This window comes from Hemibagrus wyckioides, linkage group LG14 (genome assembly GCF_019097595.1).
Source record: "Hemibagrus wyckioides isolate EC202008001 linkage group LG14, SWU_Hwy_1.0, whole genome shotgun sequence".
NCBI classification, from domain to species: domain Eukaryota; kingdom Metazoa; phylum Chordata; class Actinopteri; order Siluriformes; family Bagridae; genus Hemibagrus; species Hemibagrus wyckioides.
Window position 1 is genome coordinate 9,512,094 of NC_080723.1, and position 15,710 is coordinate 9,527,803.

The following is a 15,710-nucleotide window of genomic DNA, read 5'->3' on the forward strand; positions in this document are numbered from 1 at the left end:
GTGTGTTGGGGGTGGGGGGGTGGTGTTAACAATTGCTCAACCTATCAGTCCTGTCCAGTTCAGAGCAGGGTCATGGTAAGAGTGTTCAGATTGCACTCGCCTTATTTGCCATGATATACCTTTTTTTTTTTTTTTTTAGACATGACTACCAACAGATCCCTCCAGTTGAATATGAGGTGGGAAAAATTCATATCCACCAGTTGTTGGAGGCTGGCATACTTTGTGAAAGTTATAGTACTTATGCTTCCCTAATTGTGATGGTTATGGACGATAGTCTGCTCACGTGCATAGACTTGACACTTGAATGTCAAGATTAGGAAGTATGCATTTCCCCTGCTACACATTGAGGAGTCTTTGGATTCATTAACCAGGCCCCACTGATTTTCGACTTTGGATTTGGCCAACAGGCATGTGCAGGTTCTGAACAAGATAGGCAGAAGACTGCGTTCTACACACTGTTTGTATTATTTGAATGCAACTCTATGCTGTTTGGAATTTTTATCACTCCAAGTACATTCCAGAGGCTTTGTGACTATTTGATGATCAGCAGTGTCAGTCTGCCTTACAGCATGGCTTTCAAGTGGCTGAAAGCACCAGTGAGTTGATTCGGCATCGGTGCTATTGGCCAAATAAGATGGCTGATATTACCTGTTGGTGGTGGTGTTTTTTTGGCTGTTCCCTGTTGGGGGTCATCACAGCGGATCATTTGGTCTGCATGTTTTTTATAATTTGGCAGGTTTTTTTTTTTACACCGGATGCCCTTCCTGACACAAAACTCCAATGTTGTCCAGGCTTGGGACCGGCACTGTGAGTTAACTCTTAAGTGGCTGGGCTAGCTCCCTGCCTGGGAATCTGGTGTGAAAATTTTCAGCTTACAAAACATAATCAGCCAGTAGCACAGGGTTTTATGGGCCACCTATTAGCCTCAAGGCCAAATGAGGTCCTTGCCATGGACATTACGGTACTTGAACCTTCACAATTTATGCAGGAATACATTCTGGTGGTGACTGATATTTTTTTTTAAACAAATTTGCTTTGGTTCTGACCTTCTGTGTATAATAATAATAACAATAACAATAATAATAATCATAATAATAATAATAAGTAACCCATTATTGTATATTTAACTTGCTGATGAATATACTGAAGTGATTTTCCCTCCAAAATCCTTTTTTTACATTGCAGTACAGTTACACTTTAAGAGCTTCAGTGCCATCTTACTTTAATGCGTTATACAGTAACTCATGAGTTCACCCAAATCATCACTCATTCATTTTTGCTTTTCGTGACGGGGGCCAATATGAATGGCCTCAAGCGTATGTCAGATCAGCGGTTTTATAGCATGAGAACCATGTCACTTAGCATTTCTGTTCAATTCAATTTAGGGGAAAGTGATATTTTTTTAGAATTCTATTGCATTCTGGGAAGCAAGGAAAATAAACAAACTGTTAAATCAAAATAGATCAACATCATCCAAAATGCAAAGTAACTTTGAACTGAAATGAATAAAAATGATTAAAGTGATGCAATATGAAGAGATGCTCTGACAAAGATCTTGAAGGCCATGAGAGATTTTCGCAGAGGCTGATATTAAGAGATAAAACCTCAGAGACATACACAAACAGGCCAAGGATTTTATTCACTATCACTTTCATTTCATGTCTCCTCTGTTATTGGGTTTTCCATCATTCCTTCACTGTGCTTTGCCATTTATGCTTTGAATAAAAATGTGACAAGGCATTTTTAGTATTTAGTATTTGTTTTATTTTATCCAATAATCCACAATGAAAATCAGATTTGTTTCATAATCACATAAATAAAATAGAAGAAATGGGATCTGATAGGTGAGTCATTTATCTCCTTCTTCCATTTTTTTTAGTTTCAAGCCTGTTATGATAAAATCATGATTTCTCTCTGCTTATCTCTCTGCACATAGATCTTTTTGCAGTATATTTAGTTCATTCTGGAATGTTGAATATGGAGTTGATAAAACATTTGCCTGTTTCTGGAGTATGTATGGTAATCCGAGAGTTTGCCTGTTTTTAATGTTTGTAACATTTTTAGATGCCTGTGGGTCGTGTAGAAGTATCTGGAAGGTGTTTTCAGATGAAGCCTCTCCTGGTGTCTGGTGTTCGGCTCCCGCCTGGCCTCAGCAAACGGCGTCCAAAGGGAAGTCCGATCCGCGGTTCGTGGCCTGGAAACGGTCCGATAGGGTCGTAGCGTGGGCGTGGCAGGATGCCCTGCGGAATAGCAGGTCTCTGATCGTGTTCTCCTCCGATGATGCCAGGAGGAAAAAGAGGAAGTGGTAGAGGAGGGAAAGGCACTGGGGGATTAGGATAAATTGGGGGACCTTGGAAAGGGTAAAACCTCGCTCTGTATTTGCTCCGAGTCTTCTTTTGCTGAAATTTCTTTTTGTAAAGCTGTGAATTTTAAGTAAGAGAGAAGCATCAGTAGTTCACACTAAATGGCATTTTAAATAAAAAATTATTTTACAATTTAGTATTTTCAATTTCTGTACCTCTTTCCAGTCTGTGTCTCTGTGCTCACTGTCAGCTTGAAAATTCACTGCACAAAAAAAAGACATTATCAGACATTAGAAATTTATGAAATCACAGAACATAATGTGTAGAGGGAAAAAATGACAGGTGTAAAGCCAGTATTGAACTGTCCATAGAGTTCAAATATAGAAAGAGTGCACTAGAGCAGTTATCTGTTATACAGTCTGTGCTGCTGTGGTGTGACCAGTACAGTGTCCTGACATGCAAAACAATAACCAGTATGCTTAGGCATTTGCATGGCAGTGTACAAATGTTTTTGAATATATCGTTTCAGCCAGTCGTCTAGCCATCACAAATTGGTTCTTGTCAAAGTCACTCAAATCTTTATGCTTTCTACACATCAACTTTGAGAACTGACCAATACATCACACCCCTTAACAGATGCCACCGTAACAAGATCTGATAAACTGAACAAACAACTATGACGTGGGGACTTGACAGCAACGGAGGTTTTGAGTCATTTTAGCTTTAAATAGAGCTTCAGAGTCACCTAAAATGCTGAAGTCTACTTAACAGTTATAACGTGGTGATAATATTGGATATCCAACGTTGTGATCTACAGCAGGGTTCCCCAGTCTCGGGTTTTTCCATACATCAGTAATGCCGAGTTCACACTGCATGATTTTAGCCCTGATTTTCAGTCGCTGACAGGTTTCGCGAAATTGCAGACAAATGCCCGACACGATCTGAGAGAATCTGAGAGATCTGATACCTCGGAAGTCACGGTACACAAAGTGTTTCCAGAGTGAGGCATCTTGGGTAGCAGAGTGCAGGCGTCTGCATACTTCAGACAGTTTTAGGATCGAGGGAACATCCAGCAGCCGCATTATCCTTAACAGCAGCTCGGGGGGCAGCACAGCCAGTCCAAACAGTGCAGGGAGACCCAGTGCTGCAGAGCGAGCAGGACACACACACACAAACACATACACGATCATTTTGTTTACAAGTGGGTATAAATCTACTGTAACAAGTGTGCAAAGGGGTAGAACAGTAAAAAAAAAAAGCTGGCTCTGATTTAAAGGTATACCTTCTCTAGCTGTTGCAATGAGTGGGTAAGCCAACTGATCCTTAAAAACACGAGACAGTTTCTTCAAATCTCTGTAGGCCACTCCAGCATTTCCACCTACCAAATCAAAACCTCTTTAATTCAACAGACAAATAATTAAAAGCAAATATATTTTTAGGACACATGGAAACATGCACAACACAGTATATCTGAGATTGTTAGAAGGTTGAGATCACAGCACAGGATCAGCCATGATAGCAGAGAGGATTAAGGGCAAGGGCTGGGGCTTTAACTCTAATAACCTGAGGATGTTTTCATTTAATGTAAATAGTGTTATATTCCACACCTGCCCACTCCTTAGTCACATAAGCGTCCGGTTTTAGTGCCAGCTTCCGGGAAAACTCTACTGCACCAGTCGTCTTCAGAGTGGCTGTGAAGGAAAAAAGTTCACAATGACAACATCATCAGCTGCAGCAACAAAGAATATTCACACATTGACAGCACCTAGGTAACTACACCACCATGCGTACCATTTATGACAAGTGTTTGGCCCATCGGCACGATAACCACCTGTACCAGGCTGTTCTCACAGAGTGGGTGAGAGTATTGCAGCCTGTAGAGACCCCCTGCTGCACGCCAGCCACTGGGCATCTCTCCGTCTCTGACATCACAACCCTGCACACATCACACAATCCAATCAAATGACATGTTCTGGGTAAATTATACAAGCCTTCAAATCTAGGGGAATTTCTGTGGTATAAAATACTCTTTAAAATACAAAACAGTTTGTTAAATCATTTCTGAAAACTTTAAGATGACAAATTAAAAAAAGATGAATTTAATCAAATGAATATTTGAAAAAAGATCTCAATGAAAATGATCCTTTGATCGTGCTTTGCTGGGTGACTTAAAGCTGCTATGGGAAGTTGATTCATATACAAAAGAAAATTGTGTTAATGTTTACTACGACTGCCGAGATGTGCTTAGTGTGACGCAAATTTACAGCATTGAATCATAAATGTACAGAGCAATATGTTGGAGCGGCGATCAGTCGATTAATCAATCAATAATACAATCAAATTACTCAACAGCTGCAGGCTGCACATTTAGTGGGCGTGTCTTAAACACTCAAACAATCACCAAGCTTTCTTTGTTTGATGGGTAAAGGTGACGGTTTTTATTTCAAGAATTATCTCAGTTTGTAATTTTAAAAAGGGAAAAAAGTGAGCACAGTGCAAAAAGACACTCTAAAAAATATTAACACTAATATTGTCTTAGAATTAGATTTATGTGTATGACTTGTGCATTAATGGGTCAGTTGTGTATTGTGTGACCTCTGACCTGTGGCAGGAAGCCAGTTTCCAGCAGTAACACGTGTGCCGCTAACAGCAGGCAGTCTGAGGCGCTGTTGCACTGTGCAGTCTGATACAGCATCTCTAGAGAGTGTGGGATTTTCCCTTCCTCAGCTTCACAGCACAACATGGGCTCAGGGATGAAGAGGCCCACTGACTCCTCTTCTGCCTCACCTCTCTCCATATCACACTCCTCAGTCTCAGGATCACATGCACTCTCTCGACTCTCGTAGCTGCTGCTGGCATCTGACTGAAGGAATCAACTGAGATGTTTAATGAAAATGTTATACATATATTCTTGTATTTATCACATGGAATGTCTCAGCGTCAGGAACGTAACACTGCCACAACCCCCACCCGAAAAAAAAAGCGCTTCATGCTTCTCAGAAAGATAAAGAGGCACATATAGAGAAGCCGAGGTAGCATTGTGATTTCACTTTCATGACACTGCATGTTAAATCTTCCCATTATTAACTCCACTGAGACACTGAGAGTGAAATTCTAGTCAGCAGCAGAGAATCATAACTGTGTAACAAGATAGTGTTTAAAGGAAAAAAAACAACAGGTTTCTCACAGCTGGGTTGTACATATATAAAATCAATCCACTACCAACTTACAATACATTTCTATATTGTCCTACAATATAATTACAATTTTATACAATATAAAAAGTAATTGGTAATAGGAATATATATATTTTTATATTCGGATTTTTATATTCCTTGTAAGCTGCTTTGTGTGACATTAGTAACATGATGTGATAATCAGCACTCACCTGGTGTGTACTTAATCCAGTGGGACTCTGCTGTGTTCTCTGCTGAACAGCTGAAAAGCTGTGCATCTGGTGAGGGGAAGGTGATGCAGAGGAAGATGAAGAGTCAGAATGAGGCAGAATTACACTGATCATGTCCCCTGACACCACACCACACGAGGCAAGAGTCTGTCCTGTGTCCACCAGAGGATCTTTCCCGTTCAGAGACAGACTGAACTCTGCATCAGTGCTAAGGGAGTGAAAGACACACAGCACAAGTCATTTACACTGAGTACATGCAATTCTCATAGATAAACACTAGCAACAGAAAATGGGTCATACTGAAAAACTCAGTGACTGTAAACATTCACAGGATGCCATAAAATATCTGCCCCGCTAGATCTCCGGTCAATTCTAAGTGCTGTTACTATGAAATGGAAATGTCTAGGATCAGCAAAGCGGCAGATCACGCAAACTTCAGAGTGCTAGGAAAAATAAAAGTAGGAAAAATAAAAACTATCATACAAGCTGTGTGATGGTCAGGTATAAACACACCTTTAGCTTTATGTCAGAGCTTGATATATAACATACCTGAGTCCAACCGAAGGCAGGATGACCTCTTTGACCAGGATGCTGAGTTGGGTCAGGGTCGGTTCTGGTTCCTCCAGATCCACCCGGTTCGTCTCCTTGTTCACTTTCACCCTTAACTTCATATTGCTGCACAGAGGGGAAACAATCACACCTCAGTCCAGGAGAACTGACATACCTCCATATATGATGTGTTTGTTGTGGATTGTTGCTACAACTTTTAACGTAAACCTTCACCTTACTGAGCACTGGATCGCACTTTGACATACGACTATTACCATGACTGTATACTAATATTACCAGGATGGACGCAGCCGACAGTTAATCAGTTAGTTAACTAATAACCAGGTTGATGACTCATGTTGCTAGTTAGCGCGCATTAGCTGCCTGGTTCACTTACTTATGTTTTTTAAGATACTTACTAGCTTTCCTGTGTCTATTGTTTTTCACTCATTACTGCACAAATAAACAAACACCCGACTTCAGCGAACACTTTAAGCTTTTTAAGGAAGCAAATGTTAGTAATCATGACTTACCTGAAGTAAGTTTGTTGGTGTGTTGTTATTGAAAGTGACGTACTGAATTTTGCCCGATGTGTGAAAGCAGAAACATTAAGAGCGCTTCTAGTATTTCCTTTCGGTTTTTTTTTTTTTGGCTGTTGATGTAAAATAAAAGTTTACGAACAACACGCAAACGCAAAGTACCCTACTTTAGAAAATGGCGTTAAGTATGGAAATGAGCAAACAAATCATTTTTTTTTACCTTCTGACTAACCCAAGTCTACACAGTCGGACATGTTCTGACAGAAATGCAGCTTTCGATTTACATAGAAACTAGGGGAAAAAATAACAAAAAAAGAAAAGAATATGGACGCCTTAGTGTTGTGTGTATATTTTACTCCTCGAAAGAGCAAATTGTATAGTCAGTGTTACAGATTTACAAAGCATATAATACAACGTCTGTATGCTGATTGTTGTAAAGGAAATACTTGTAAATAAAGTGTAACTCATTTACATGGGACTTTGTTTATTGCTGCTCCCATGAGCCGCCATATTGAAATGACGTCACTCTGAGGAACTCGTAGTTGAGAGAGTTCATGAGGCTTTGCCATCCAATAAAGTGAAAGAAATATCTTACAAAATTATTCATAAATATTATCCCGCTAGCCATTACTTTAAAAAAGCTTAAAAGTGATATTTCCTCCACTTGCTCTTTCTGTGATGCCTCTGGCGAATCTGTTGTTCATTTATTTTGGAATTGTTCTTTTACAACGACGATTTGGCAAGATGTACTTGGATTTTGTTGTTGATCTAGAATTTATAAAAACAAAGAGTGTTTTATTTTGGAAGGACGCTGTGTTGGGATTTGCCGATTACAGTCCTGCTGAAAAACATCAGTTCATCATAATGAACCTAATTCTGTTATTGTCAAACTTCCACTTTCGCAAATCTAAATACTCTAACTGCAGACCTTTTTTTCTGTATTTTAAAATATAAAATAATGAAATACCTTTCATTAGTTAAGTTTTCACAGAACAAAAAAGCCTTTAAAAACTTTCCCTGTTTTCGATGACTTGTAATTCACTTTCTTCTGTTCTGAATTGTATCTGTAATTGTACCCAGCCCCCCCATATTATGTTTGCTTTTTCAGGAGTTGTGCACTATTTTCTGTATTGTGTTTCCAAACAATCAATCAATCAATCAATCAATCAATCAATAAATAAATAAAAACAGTTGATAAGGCTTTGGCCAGTGGTTAAAGATACCCTTAATAGGGCGCCAATGCAGCAGTGTAACCAGCAGGATGCAGTATTGAGCTTCAGAGTAAAAACTACCAAACAGCTTTTTAAAGCCGGAGAAGAAGAGTGAGCGATTTGATACACGGCACACGAATCGACTACATCGTCCAGTAATTGGTTTGGAGACACTACATTTCCACAATGAGTCGTTCATACAACGATGAATTGCAGTTTTTGGACAAGATTGACAAGACGTGTTGGCGAATCAAAAAGGGATTCGTCCCAAACATGCAGGTAATTCAATCTCTATCTCTACAAACGTGTTGTGTCGATTCTGAATCAATTACTGAATCACTTCGAGCTTCATGTCTCATGTTCAGTCTACTGGGATAATCATGTCTAACTGGGAGTCATTCGCAGAGTCCAGTTAAAATCTTAGTTCAAAACTGTGAAGTTGAACTAGCCAGTTAATAAGAGTGTAATCATCAATTAATTGTTCTTTAAGTCCTCCTAAAGTGCTTTATTATCCCTAACCCACGTAGCCACGTCTCAAAACTGCTAGAAAAACAGTAGATGACGCATGAGTTACTGTTACCAAGCACTTTCCTAGTTACATGAACGTTACATCAGCCGAGGAGAGAATGACAAGTGCAAGTCTACACACACCTTGTGTACCTGTGTACTTTGTCCTGACCTGGTCAACCTGGAAGGCCATTCTACCAGCTTGTAGAAAGTGATTCAAAGCACCATGATATGTCAGAAAACTTCAACCATCAGTTTAGTCAAGTTGAAATGAATTTTTCATCTTGCAAAGGTGGTTACATAACCGTACAAGCTTGGGGATAAAGCATAAACCTGTTTCTTTGTTCCGGCACCTGGGCGATGAACTGAACCTGCCCTAGATGTCCAAACAGCTGAGTCACTAGTTGTCTTCGAACAATGTGTAAAGAACTACTACTAAGACCTACCTACTCGTTAAACTAGAAAACAAAGTCTGTGTGTTCATCTTACTGTATTTCTTACAGGAAGCAGCAGTTACAAGATTACACAAAACCAGATTTCAGACAAAAAATGTTTCATTTTAAAAATAACTGTTAACATCTAAACATCTAATAAGAATTGACAGTATTTTTGTTAGGATTAGATGAGTTTAGGCTCTCGCTCTCTCTCTCTCTCTCTCTACATATATATATATATTTAGAGAGAGAGAAAATACTGTCAATATTTTTATATTTTATATATATACACTATATTGCCAAAAGTATTCTCTCACCTGCCTTGACTCGCATATGAACTTAAGTGACATCCCATTCCTAATCCATAGGGTTATCCACGAGAAAGCCTGGCTCTCAGTCTCCGCTCTAATTCATCCCAAAGGTGAGACTGAGAGCCAGGCCTTCTCGTCCAACATCAGTGTGTGACCTCACAAATGCGCTTCTGGAAGAATGGTCAAAAATTCCCATAAACACACTCCTAAACCTTGTGGACAGCCTTCCCAGAAGAGTTGAAGCTGTTATAGCTGCAAAGGGTGGACCGACGTCATATTGAACCCTATGGATTAGGAATGGGATGTCACTTAAGTTCATATGCGAGTCAAGGCAGGTGAGCGAATACTTTTGGCAATATAGTGTATATTATATTATATTATATTATATTATATTATATTATATTATATTATATTATATTATATTATATTATATTATATTATATTATATTATATTATATTTCTACTTTTATATGTATTATATTTACTATTCAAATGACTAGTTTTTTAATAAAAAGAAATAATAAAGAATAAGTACCAATGTTGGTTGATAATCAAGGTTTCTGTATCTCCACAGCAAAATGTTCGTTATACATGGCAATGTAATGTAAGATAAAGCTATTGTGATAGACATCTCAAGGTAGATTAGCTCCATCATAATAAACCTGACAAACTAATGGCAGTAATATTCAATTCACGTCTAATTGTTAAATGATTCTTACCAGACGTTACATATATGATATATTACCAGAACACATGCAATATATTATTAAAGTAGCTTGAGATCCAATAACATCACATCACACCTTCACAGATGTTTGTCCACGCCAACACCAACCAGTCATTTTGTTCATATGTACAGAAGATGAACAAATTAAAGAAAACAAAAGCTCCTGTGTCCACTTCAATAACTGTAACATGCTGAAAACTGTCTGTAGGTGGAGGGAGTCTTCTACGTCAACGAATCGCTGGAGAAGCTGATGTTCGAGGAGCTGAGAAATGCATGTCGTGGCGGAGGTATGATCAGTTCGCCATTTGTTTAAAAATAAAAAAAAGCTTTAGACTCTTCTAATAATTGACTCTGTTTTTGTGCCATCAGGTATTGGTGGATTTCTGCCTGCCATGAAGCAGATCGGCAATGTGGCAGCTCTGCCAGGAATCGTGCATGTGAGTGTGTGATTTGTTTCTTGTTTTTTCAGACCAGAATAGATATGGATAACTAGATAAATACTGAATGATAGATTGATTGATAGACCGATAGATAAATGCAAATGTCTGTACATGTAGCAATGAACAGTAGTAGATATGCTAAATACAGTCAAAGAAAATTAAAACCTTACAATGCAATTAAGATGATTACCTGTTTTGCCTTTATTATACTTCATCTGCCATTACATAATAGTAATGGATGATGTGGAATAGTGATTATAATGATAATAAGATTTACATTAATTAGTTTTTCTTGTAGAGAGGCTCCGCTTACTTCCTCAACCTTATTTATGTCACAGAGATCTATAGGCCTGCCTGATGTTCACTCCGGATATGGTTTTGCGATTGGAAATATGGCTGCTTTCGACATGAGTGACCCTACAGCAGTCGTCTCCCCAGGTATGCCGGGAAAAAGCCAAGAATTCTCAGAGAGAAGAAAACAAATGAACCACAGTGATTAATGTTAATATCAGTTGTGATGGATGGGATCTTCGGGTGGTTTTCACACTGGAAATTTATGTCAGGTTGCTGTGTCAGCTTGTTAAAAAATTACCAAGTACTGTACACAGGGAAATGAGCTAACGGTGAGGATGTACCTGTGCAGGTGGTGTCGGATTTGACATTAATTGTGGTGTGCGTCTGCTGAGAACCAACCTGGATGAAGGAGATGTGCAGCCGGTGAAGGAACAGCTGGCTCAGGCTCTATTTGACCACATCCCTGTAGGAGTGGGGTCCAAGGGAGTCATTCCCATGAGCGCCAAGTAAACACCAGTAACAGCACATACACCCTATAATATAGTGTTTTGTCTTGTCTAGTTCAAATCATTAACAAACACACCATGTTCAGGCTGGGTGCAGCTTTTCATTCCAACCAATCAGAACCCACACCTGAGTCTATTGAAAGCCAATATCAACTGATTAAACAGGTGGAATCAGGTGTGCTGGCTTGGTATGAAAACCTGCACCTACACCGGTCCTTTGTGGATAAGATCAGACACCCCTGATATAGACTGTTTGTCATTAAAAAGCAGGTAGGAGAATGTTTAGGTGTGTGCGTTAAGGACAACTGATTAAGAGTGTGTGTGTGCACGTGCAGAGACTTGGAAGAGGCCCTGGAGATGGGGGTGGACTGGTCTCTGAGGGAGGGCTATGCCTGGGCCGAGGACAAAGAGCACTGCGAAGAGTACGGCAGAATGCTACAGGCTGACCCAAACAAGGTTTCCTCCAAGGCCAAAAAGAGAGGACTGCCACAGGTATGCACACGGGAACACACGCTTAGACACACAGCACCTTGGGTCACTGAGTTGTCCATTCACTAAATCCTTGACATGAGCTTAAACTGTGGTGCTGCAGCTTGGGACGCTGGGAGCAGGGAATCACTATGCTGAGATCCAGGTGGTGGATGAGATCTACAATGACTATGCAGCCAAAAAGATGGGCATTGACCACAAGGGCCAGGTGTGTGTGATGATCCACAGCGGGAGTCGTGGGCTGGGACATCAGGTGGCCACAGGTAGGCGCTCTTCTTTAATGTAATTTATGTTTTTTCCTATGTTTTGTGTTTGTTTTATCTGCACGAGTTCATCTGTCATTGCGTGTAAATAATTCAATTAATTTAGAAAATTTGAAATAAATAAATAAATAAATGATATAAGTGTAAACATGACCTGTGAATCTGAACCAAACATGGTTTTAGTTGCTGTGTGATCCCCAGCATGTGACAGCTTTTAATTCTATTTCACTCCTCCTTACTGCCAGAGGCATTGAAGCTGTCCTTCATATACATGCTGACGTATTTACTATAAGCGTCATAGTATATTTCTTTCCTTTTTTTTTCCCTCACCTTGTACACGTCAGACCTCAAGGAGCTATTTGCATAACAGCTTGAAGACTAAATGTACCCTGTAGGTCTGTGAAATTTCATGCAATGTACATCATTGTAGCGTTAACAAGGGCAGGAACGCTTGCAAAACTGAATGAGTGTGGTGGTCATTAAACTGTCTTAGTCCTACGGTTGGTAGGTTCCACATGACATTGTGGCATCTTCCACCCAGTCCTCCCCTAACCCAGTAGGGGGGGATTAAATCTGGCAAGAACATGCAAGGTTCCAGGGAAAGATGCATGATCTTCATCCCATGAAAGTCAAAGACTTGTGCCTGTGCACATGCAGTCAAAGAACCACAATTGGATGCATACCATGGTGTTTATATGACTGATAGTTGAGTTGGTTTGCTTCACATAGCAAACGAAATGTGAACGTAATGGTTTTTGTTGAAGGGAATGGATGAGATCATTTCGTACTCGTGTTTTATATAGATGCCTTGGTAGCCATGGAGAAAGCGATGAAGCGTGACAACATTGTCGTAAATGACCGCCAGCTCGCTTGTGCCCGCATCAGTTCTCCTGAAGGTCAGGACTACCTGAAGGGCATGGCAGCTGCAGGCAACTACGCCTGGGTCAACCGCTCCTCCATGACCTTCCTTACACGCCAGGTGAGTGCGTACACAGTTCATACCAGTCCCACCAGTCGGCCCTGGTTGAAAGAGTCCACTAATATAAGCTTGCCCTTTAGGCCTTCTCCAAAGTGTTCAGCACTACACCTGATGATCTGGACATGCATGTGATCTATGACGTGTCCCATAATATTGCTAAAGTAGAGGAGCACATGGTGGACGGTAAACAGAAAACACTGCTGGTGCATCGTAAGGGCTCAACACGGGCTTTTCCTCCTCATCACCCCCTCATTGCCGTAGACTACCAGGTAAATGCAACCCTGGAGGTGTGTGTGTGTGTGTCAGGACCACATTCGATAAATCGAACAGTAGCCACAAGAAGTTTATTACTCGCACAGCTATTGTAGTGTTTCATGTTTAACTTCATCCTCTAAGAGTATGTTCAAATTGTTTTCATCTTATAATTTTGTAACTGATGAAAAATACATTGAGTATGAGAAAGATGCAGCTTTAATTAAATTAATGTTAATTATGGTTTCTGTTCATGTTCTCTAGCTGACCGGTCAGCCTGTGTTGATTGGTGGCACAATGGGAACCTGCAGTTATGTGTTAACAGGCACCGAGCAGGGCATGACTGAAACTTTTGGCACCACCTGCCATGGCGCCGTAAGTAAAAGGCTCAAATTGTCACCTGTGGCTAATTCCGTTTGCCAGAATGGGCCAGATCATAAACATTGACTGGGAAACCTTTTATTTTGGATATTTTTAATATGTTTGTGATTTGCTTTGCAGGGTCGAGCGCTGTCCCGAGCTAAATCCCGCAGGAATCTAGACTTTCAGGACGTTTTGGATAAACTGGCTGACATGGGCATTGCCATCAGAGTGGCTTCACCAAAACTGGTCATGGAGGAGGTGAGGAATGTCATGATGCCAAAATATTCTTCTTTATTCTTTTGTGTGAAATATTAAGTACTAATTATGTTCGAATTGCACACAACTGCACACATCTGCATTTTCAATTTTTTCCCCCACTTTGCTTATACAAATAATTATTTTTTTATTAAAATATTTTATTCTATTTTTATTCACTTGCAACTATTTTTATTCTATTTTTTTTTATTCCATTTTATTCTACTTATGTCACAGAATAAATAGCATTTCACTACATCTCGTACTGTGTATGTGACACAGAATTTGAATTTGGAATGAATGAGTACTACTGCTACTACTTTCAAGACAAGAAAAATGCATGATGTCATCTCCACATACCCTGTTATATGTAGTTATGTGGGGTTATAAATGTGACTGTAATTCTGTTTGTTTACTTCTCAGGCCCCAGAATCCTACAAAAATGTAACAGATGTGGTGAACACGTGCCATGACGCTGGCATTAGCAAGAAGGCCATCAAACTTAGACCCATTGCTGTAATTAAGGGTTAAACATGAGCTACCACTAAATGGTTTAACTGACAGATCACGCCCTTGGGCAAATAAACAGATCGGATGATTTGGGAACATGGATGGATGGGGGGCTGTTGTTGAAGTGGATGTACATTCTTTGTAGAGGCAAGACTTTTGCATACATGTGCATCATGCTGTGTGGAGAGAAACTTGATCAACAAATTTGAAAATGTTGATTTTTTTTTTGTTTGTTTTTTTTGGCCTAATAGCTTAACTGTTCTAAAAACTTGTAGCTAAAATGTATTTTCTTTTGAGATGATATGAAAAAAAAAAAAATAAAGCACCAATGATGTGACAGTAGCACTGCAAAAGTATGTGTGCGTCACTGTGTGTGTGTCTGCCTCTGACATGTGACTGTTTACTAACAGTTATGATAACGTCTCTAGGTTTAAGATTGAGTGCTTAATTTTGGCAAGATATTCCTAGATTTAGTGGAATTGGGGACACTGTACATTGCTGGAATATTTTTACTCCTGAAGCAACTAAGAATTGCTTAAGTCTCTATAGACACCAGATACTGAGTCTGTAGTGTGCTACTTACTTACATTCAAGATATCCATAGAGGTTTCCTGTGTACTTAAATAAAAGGAAGAACTTCAACTCGCAGCGTGATCGGTTTTGTTGTTACCTTTATTGTTTTGGAAAGCAGAGTGGAGGAGCAGGTCTAATGAGAGTTGCTAATACCAACAGAACAAGCACAGTAATGTTCAGTACAACTGCATTGCACATAAAGACAGACCCTTATGTTCTTTTCCACTGCAGCTTGTTCTCTAAACTTGCCCAACGTGGTGGAAAGTGCTAGGAAACTGCAAATGGATGATTGTGAAGGTCAGAATTAAACCCTAGGACACACCCAAGTGTTTAATAGATGGATCCTGCCTGAACAGGGATTGAACTCCTGATCGTCAATTTAGAAGACTGACACCTTGCTACTTAACCATCATGCTTTTAACTTCCTGCAACCTGGCATCAAACGCTTGACCCCATTTATGGTATGCTCATACAAGGAGTCAAACAACATAACTAATTTATAACCATAGAGCCTAGTGGTAGCTTAATTTTGAAGGTGTTGGACTACTGCTCGGAAGGTTGAGTTTAAATCCCAGATCCACCAAGCTGCCATTTCTGGGCCCCTGAGCAAGGCCCTTACCCCTCAGTTACTCAGTTGTATAAGATTTAGATAAAAATGTAAGTCAGTCTGGATAAGCATGTCTGCCAAATGCTGTAAATGTAGATCTGTAAATGATTTGAAGGTTACTTCACCGAAGGGGTTGTGCTAGTTGCCATATAGCTTAGTATGGGGTGTCCAATCCTATCCACAAAGGGCTGG

The 15,710-nt window shown here is 39.8% G+C and overlaps 2 protein-coding genes across 4 annotated transcripts; one reads left to right on the forward strand and one right to left on the reverse strand.

Annotated features, from left to right (window-relative positions):
• Nucleotides 1-1,340: 1,340 nt before the first annotated feature.
• On the reverse strand, nucleotides 1,341-8,780 carry LOC131364415 (F-box only protein 7-like). Of its 3 annotated transcripts, XM_058407556.1 has the most exons (11): nucleotides 7,018-7,283; nucleotides 6,792-6,910; nucleotides 6,259-6,384; nucleotides 5,692-5,917; nucleotides 4,906-5,166; nucleotides 4,095-4,239; nucleotides 3,911-3,994; nucleotides 3,586-3,681; nucleotides 3,271-3,447; nucleotides 2,519-2,565; nucleotides 1,343-2,420 (listed from the first exon to the last, which is right to left on the reverse strand). In XM_058407556.1, the coding sequence occupies exons 3-11, from the start codon at nucleotides 6,378-6,380 to the stop codon at nucleotides 2,103-2,105; spliced, it is 1,476 nt and encodes a 491-aa protein (XP_058263539.1). In that variant the 5' UTR covers nucleotides 6,381-6,384; nucleotides 6,792-6,910; nucleotides 7,018-7,283; the 3' UTR covers nucleotides 1,343-2,102. The 3 variants fall into 3 exon arrangements, with proteins under 3 accessions (XP_058263540.1, XP_058263539.1, XP_058263538.1); XM_058407557.1 differs by lacking the exons at nucleotides 6,792-6,910; nucleotides 7,018-7,283 and adding an exon at nucleotides 8,660-8,780 and having other exon boundaries at nucleotides 1,341-2,420; XM_058407555.1 differs by having other exon boundaries at nucleotides 6,792-7,283.
• Nucleotides 8,100-14,694, forward strand: rtcb (RNA 2',3'-cyclic phosphate and 5'-OH ligase). The gene is made up of 12 exons (XM_058407554.1): nucleotides 8,100-8,287; nucleotides 10,196-10,274; nucleotides 10,357-10,424; nucleotides 10,766-10,865; nucleotides 11,071-11,227; nucleotides 11,563-11,719; nucleotides 11,820-11,979; nucleotides 12,783-12,958; nucleotides 13,039-13,227; nucleotides 13,475-13,585; nucleotides 13,712-13,831; nucleotides 14,252-14,694. The coding sequence occupies exons 1-12, from the start codon at nucleotides 8,195-8,197 to the stop codon at nucleotides 14,357-14,359; spliced, it is 1,518 nt and encodes a 505-aa protein (XP_058263537.1). The 5' UTR covers nucleotides 8,100-8,194; the 3' UTR covers nucleotides 14,360-14,694.
• Nucleotides 14,695-15,710: the final 1,016 nt, after the last annotated feature.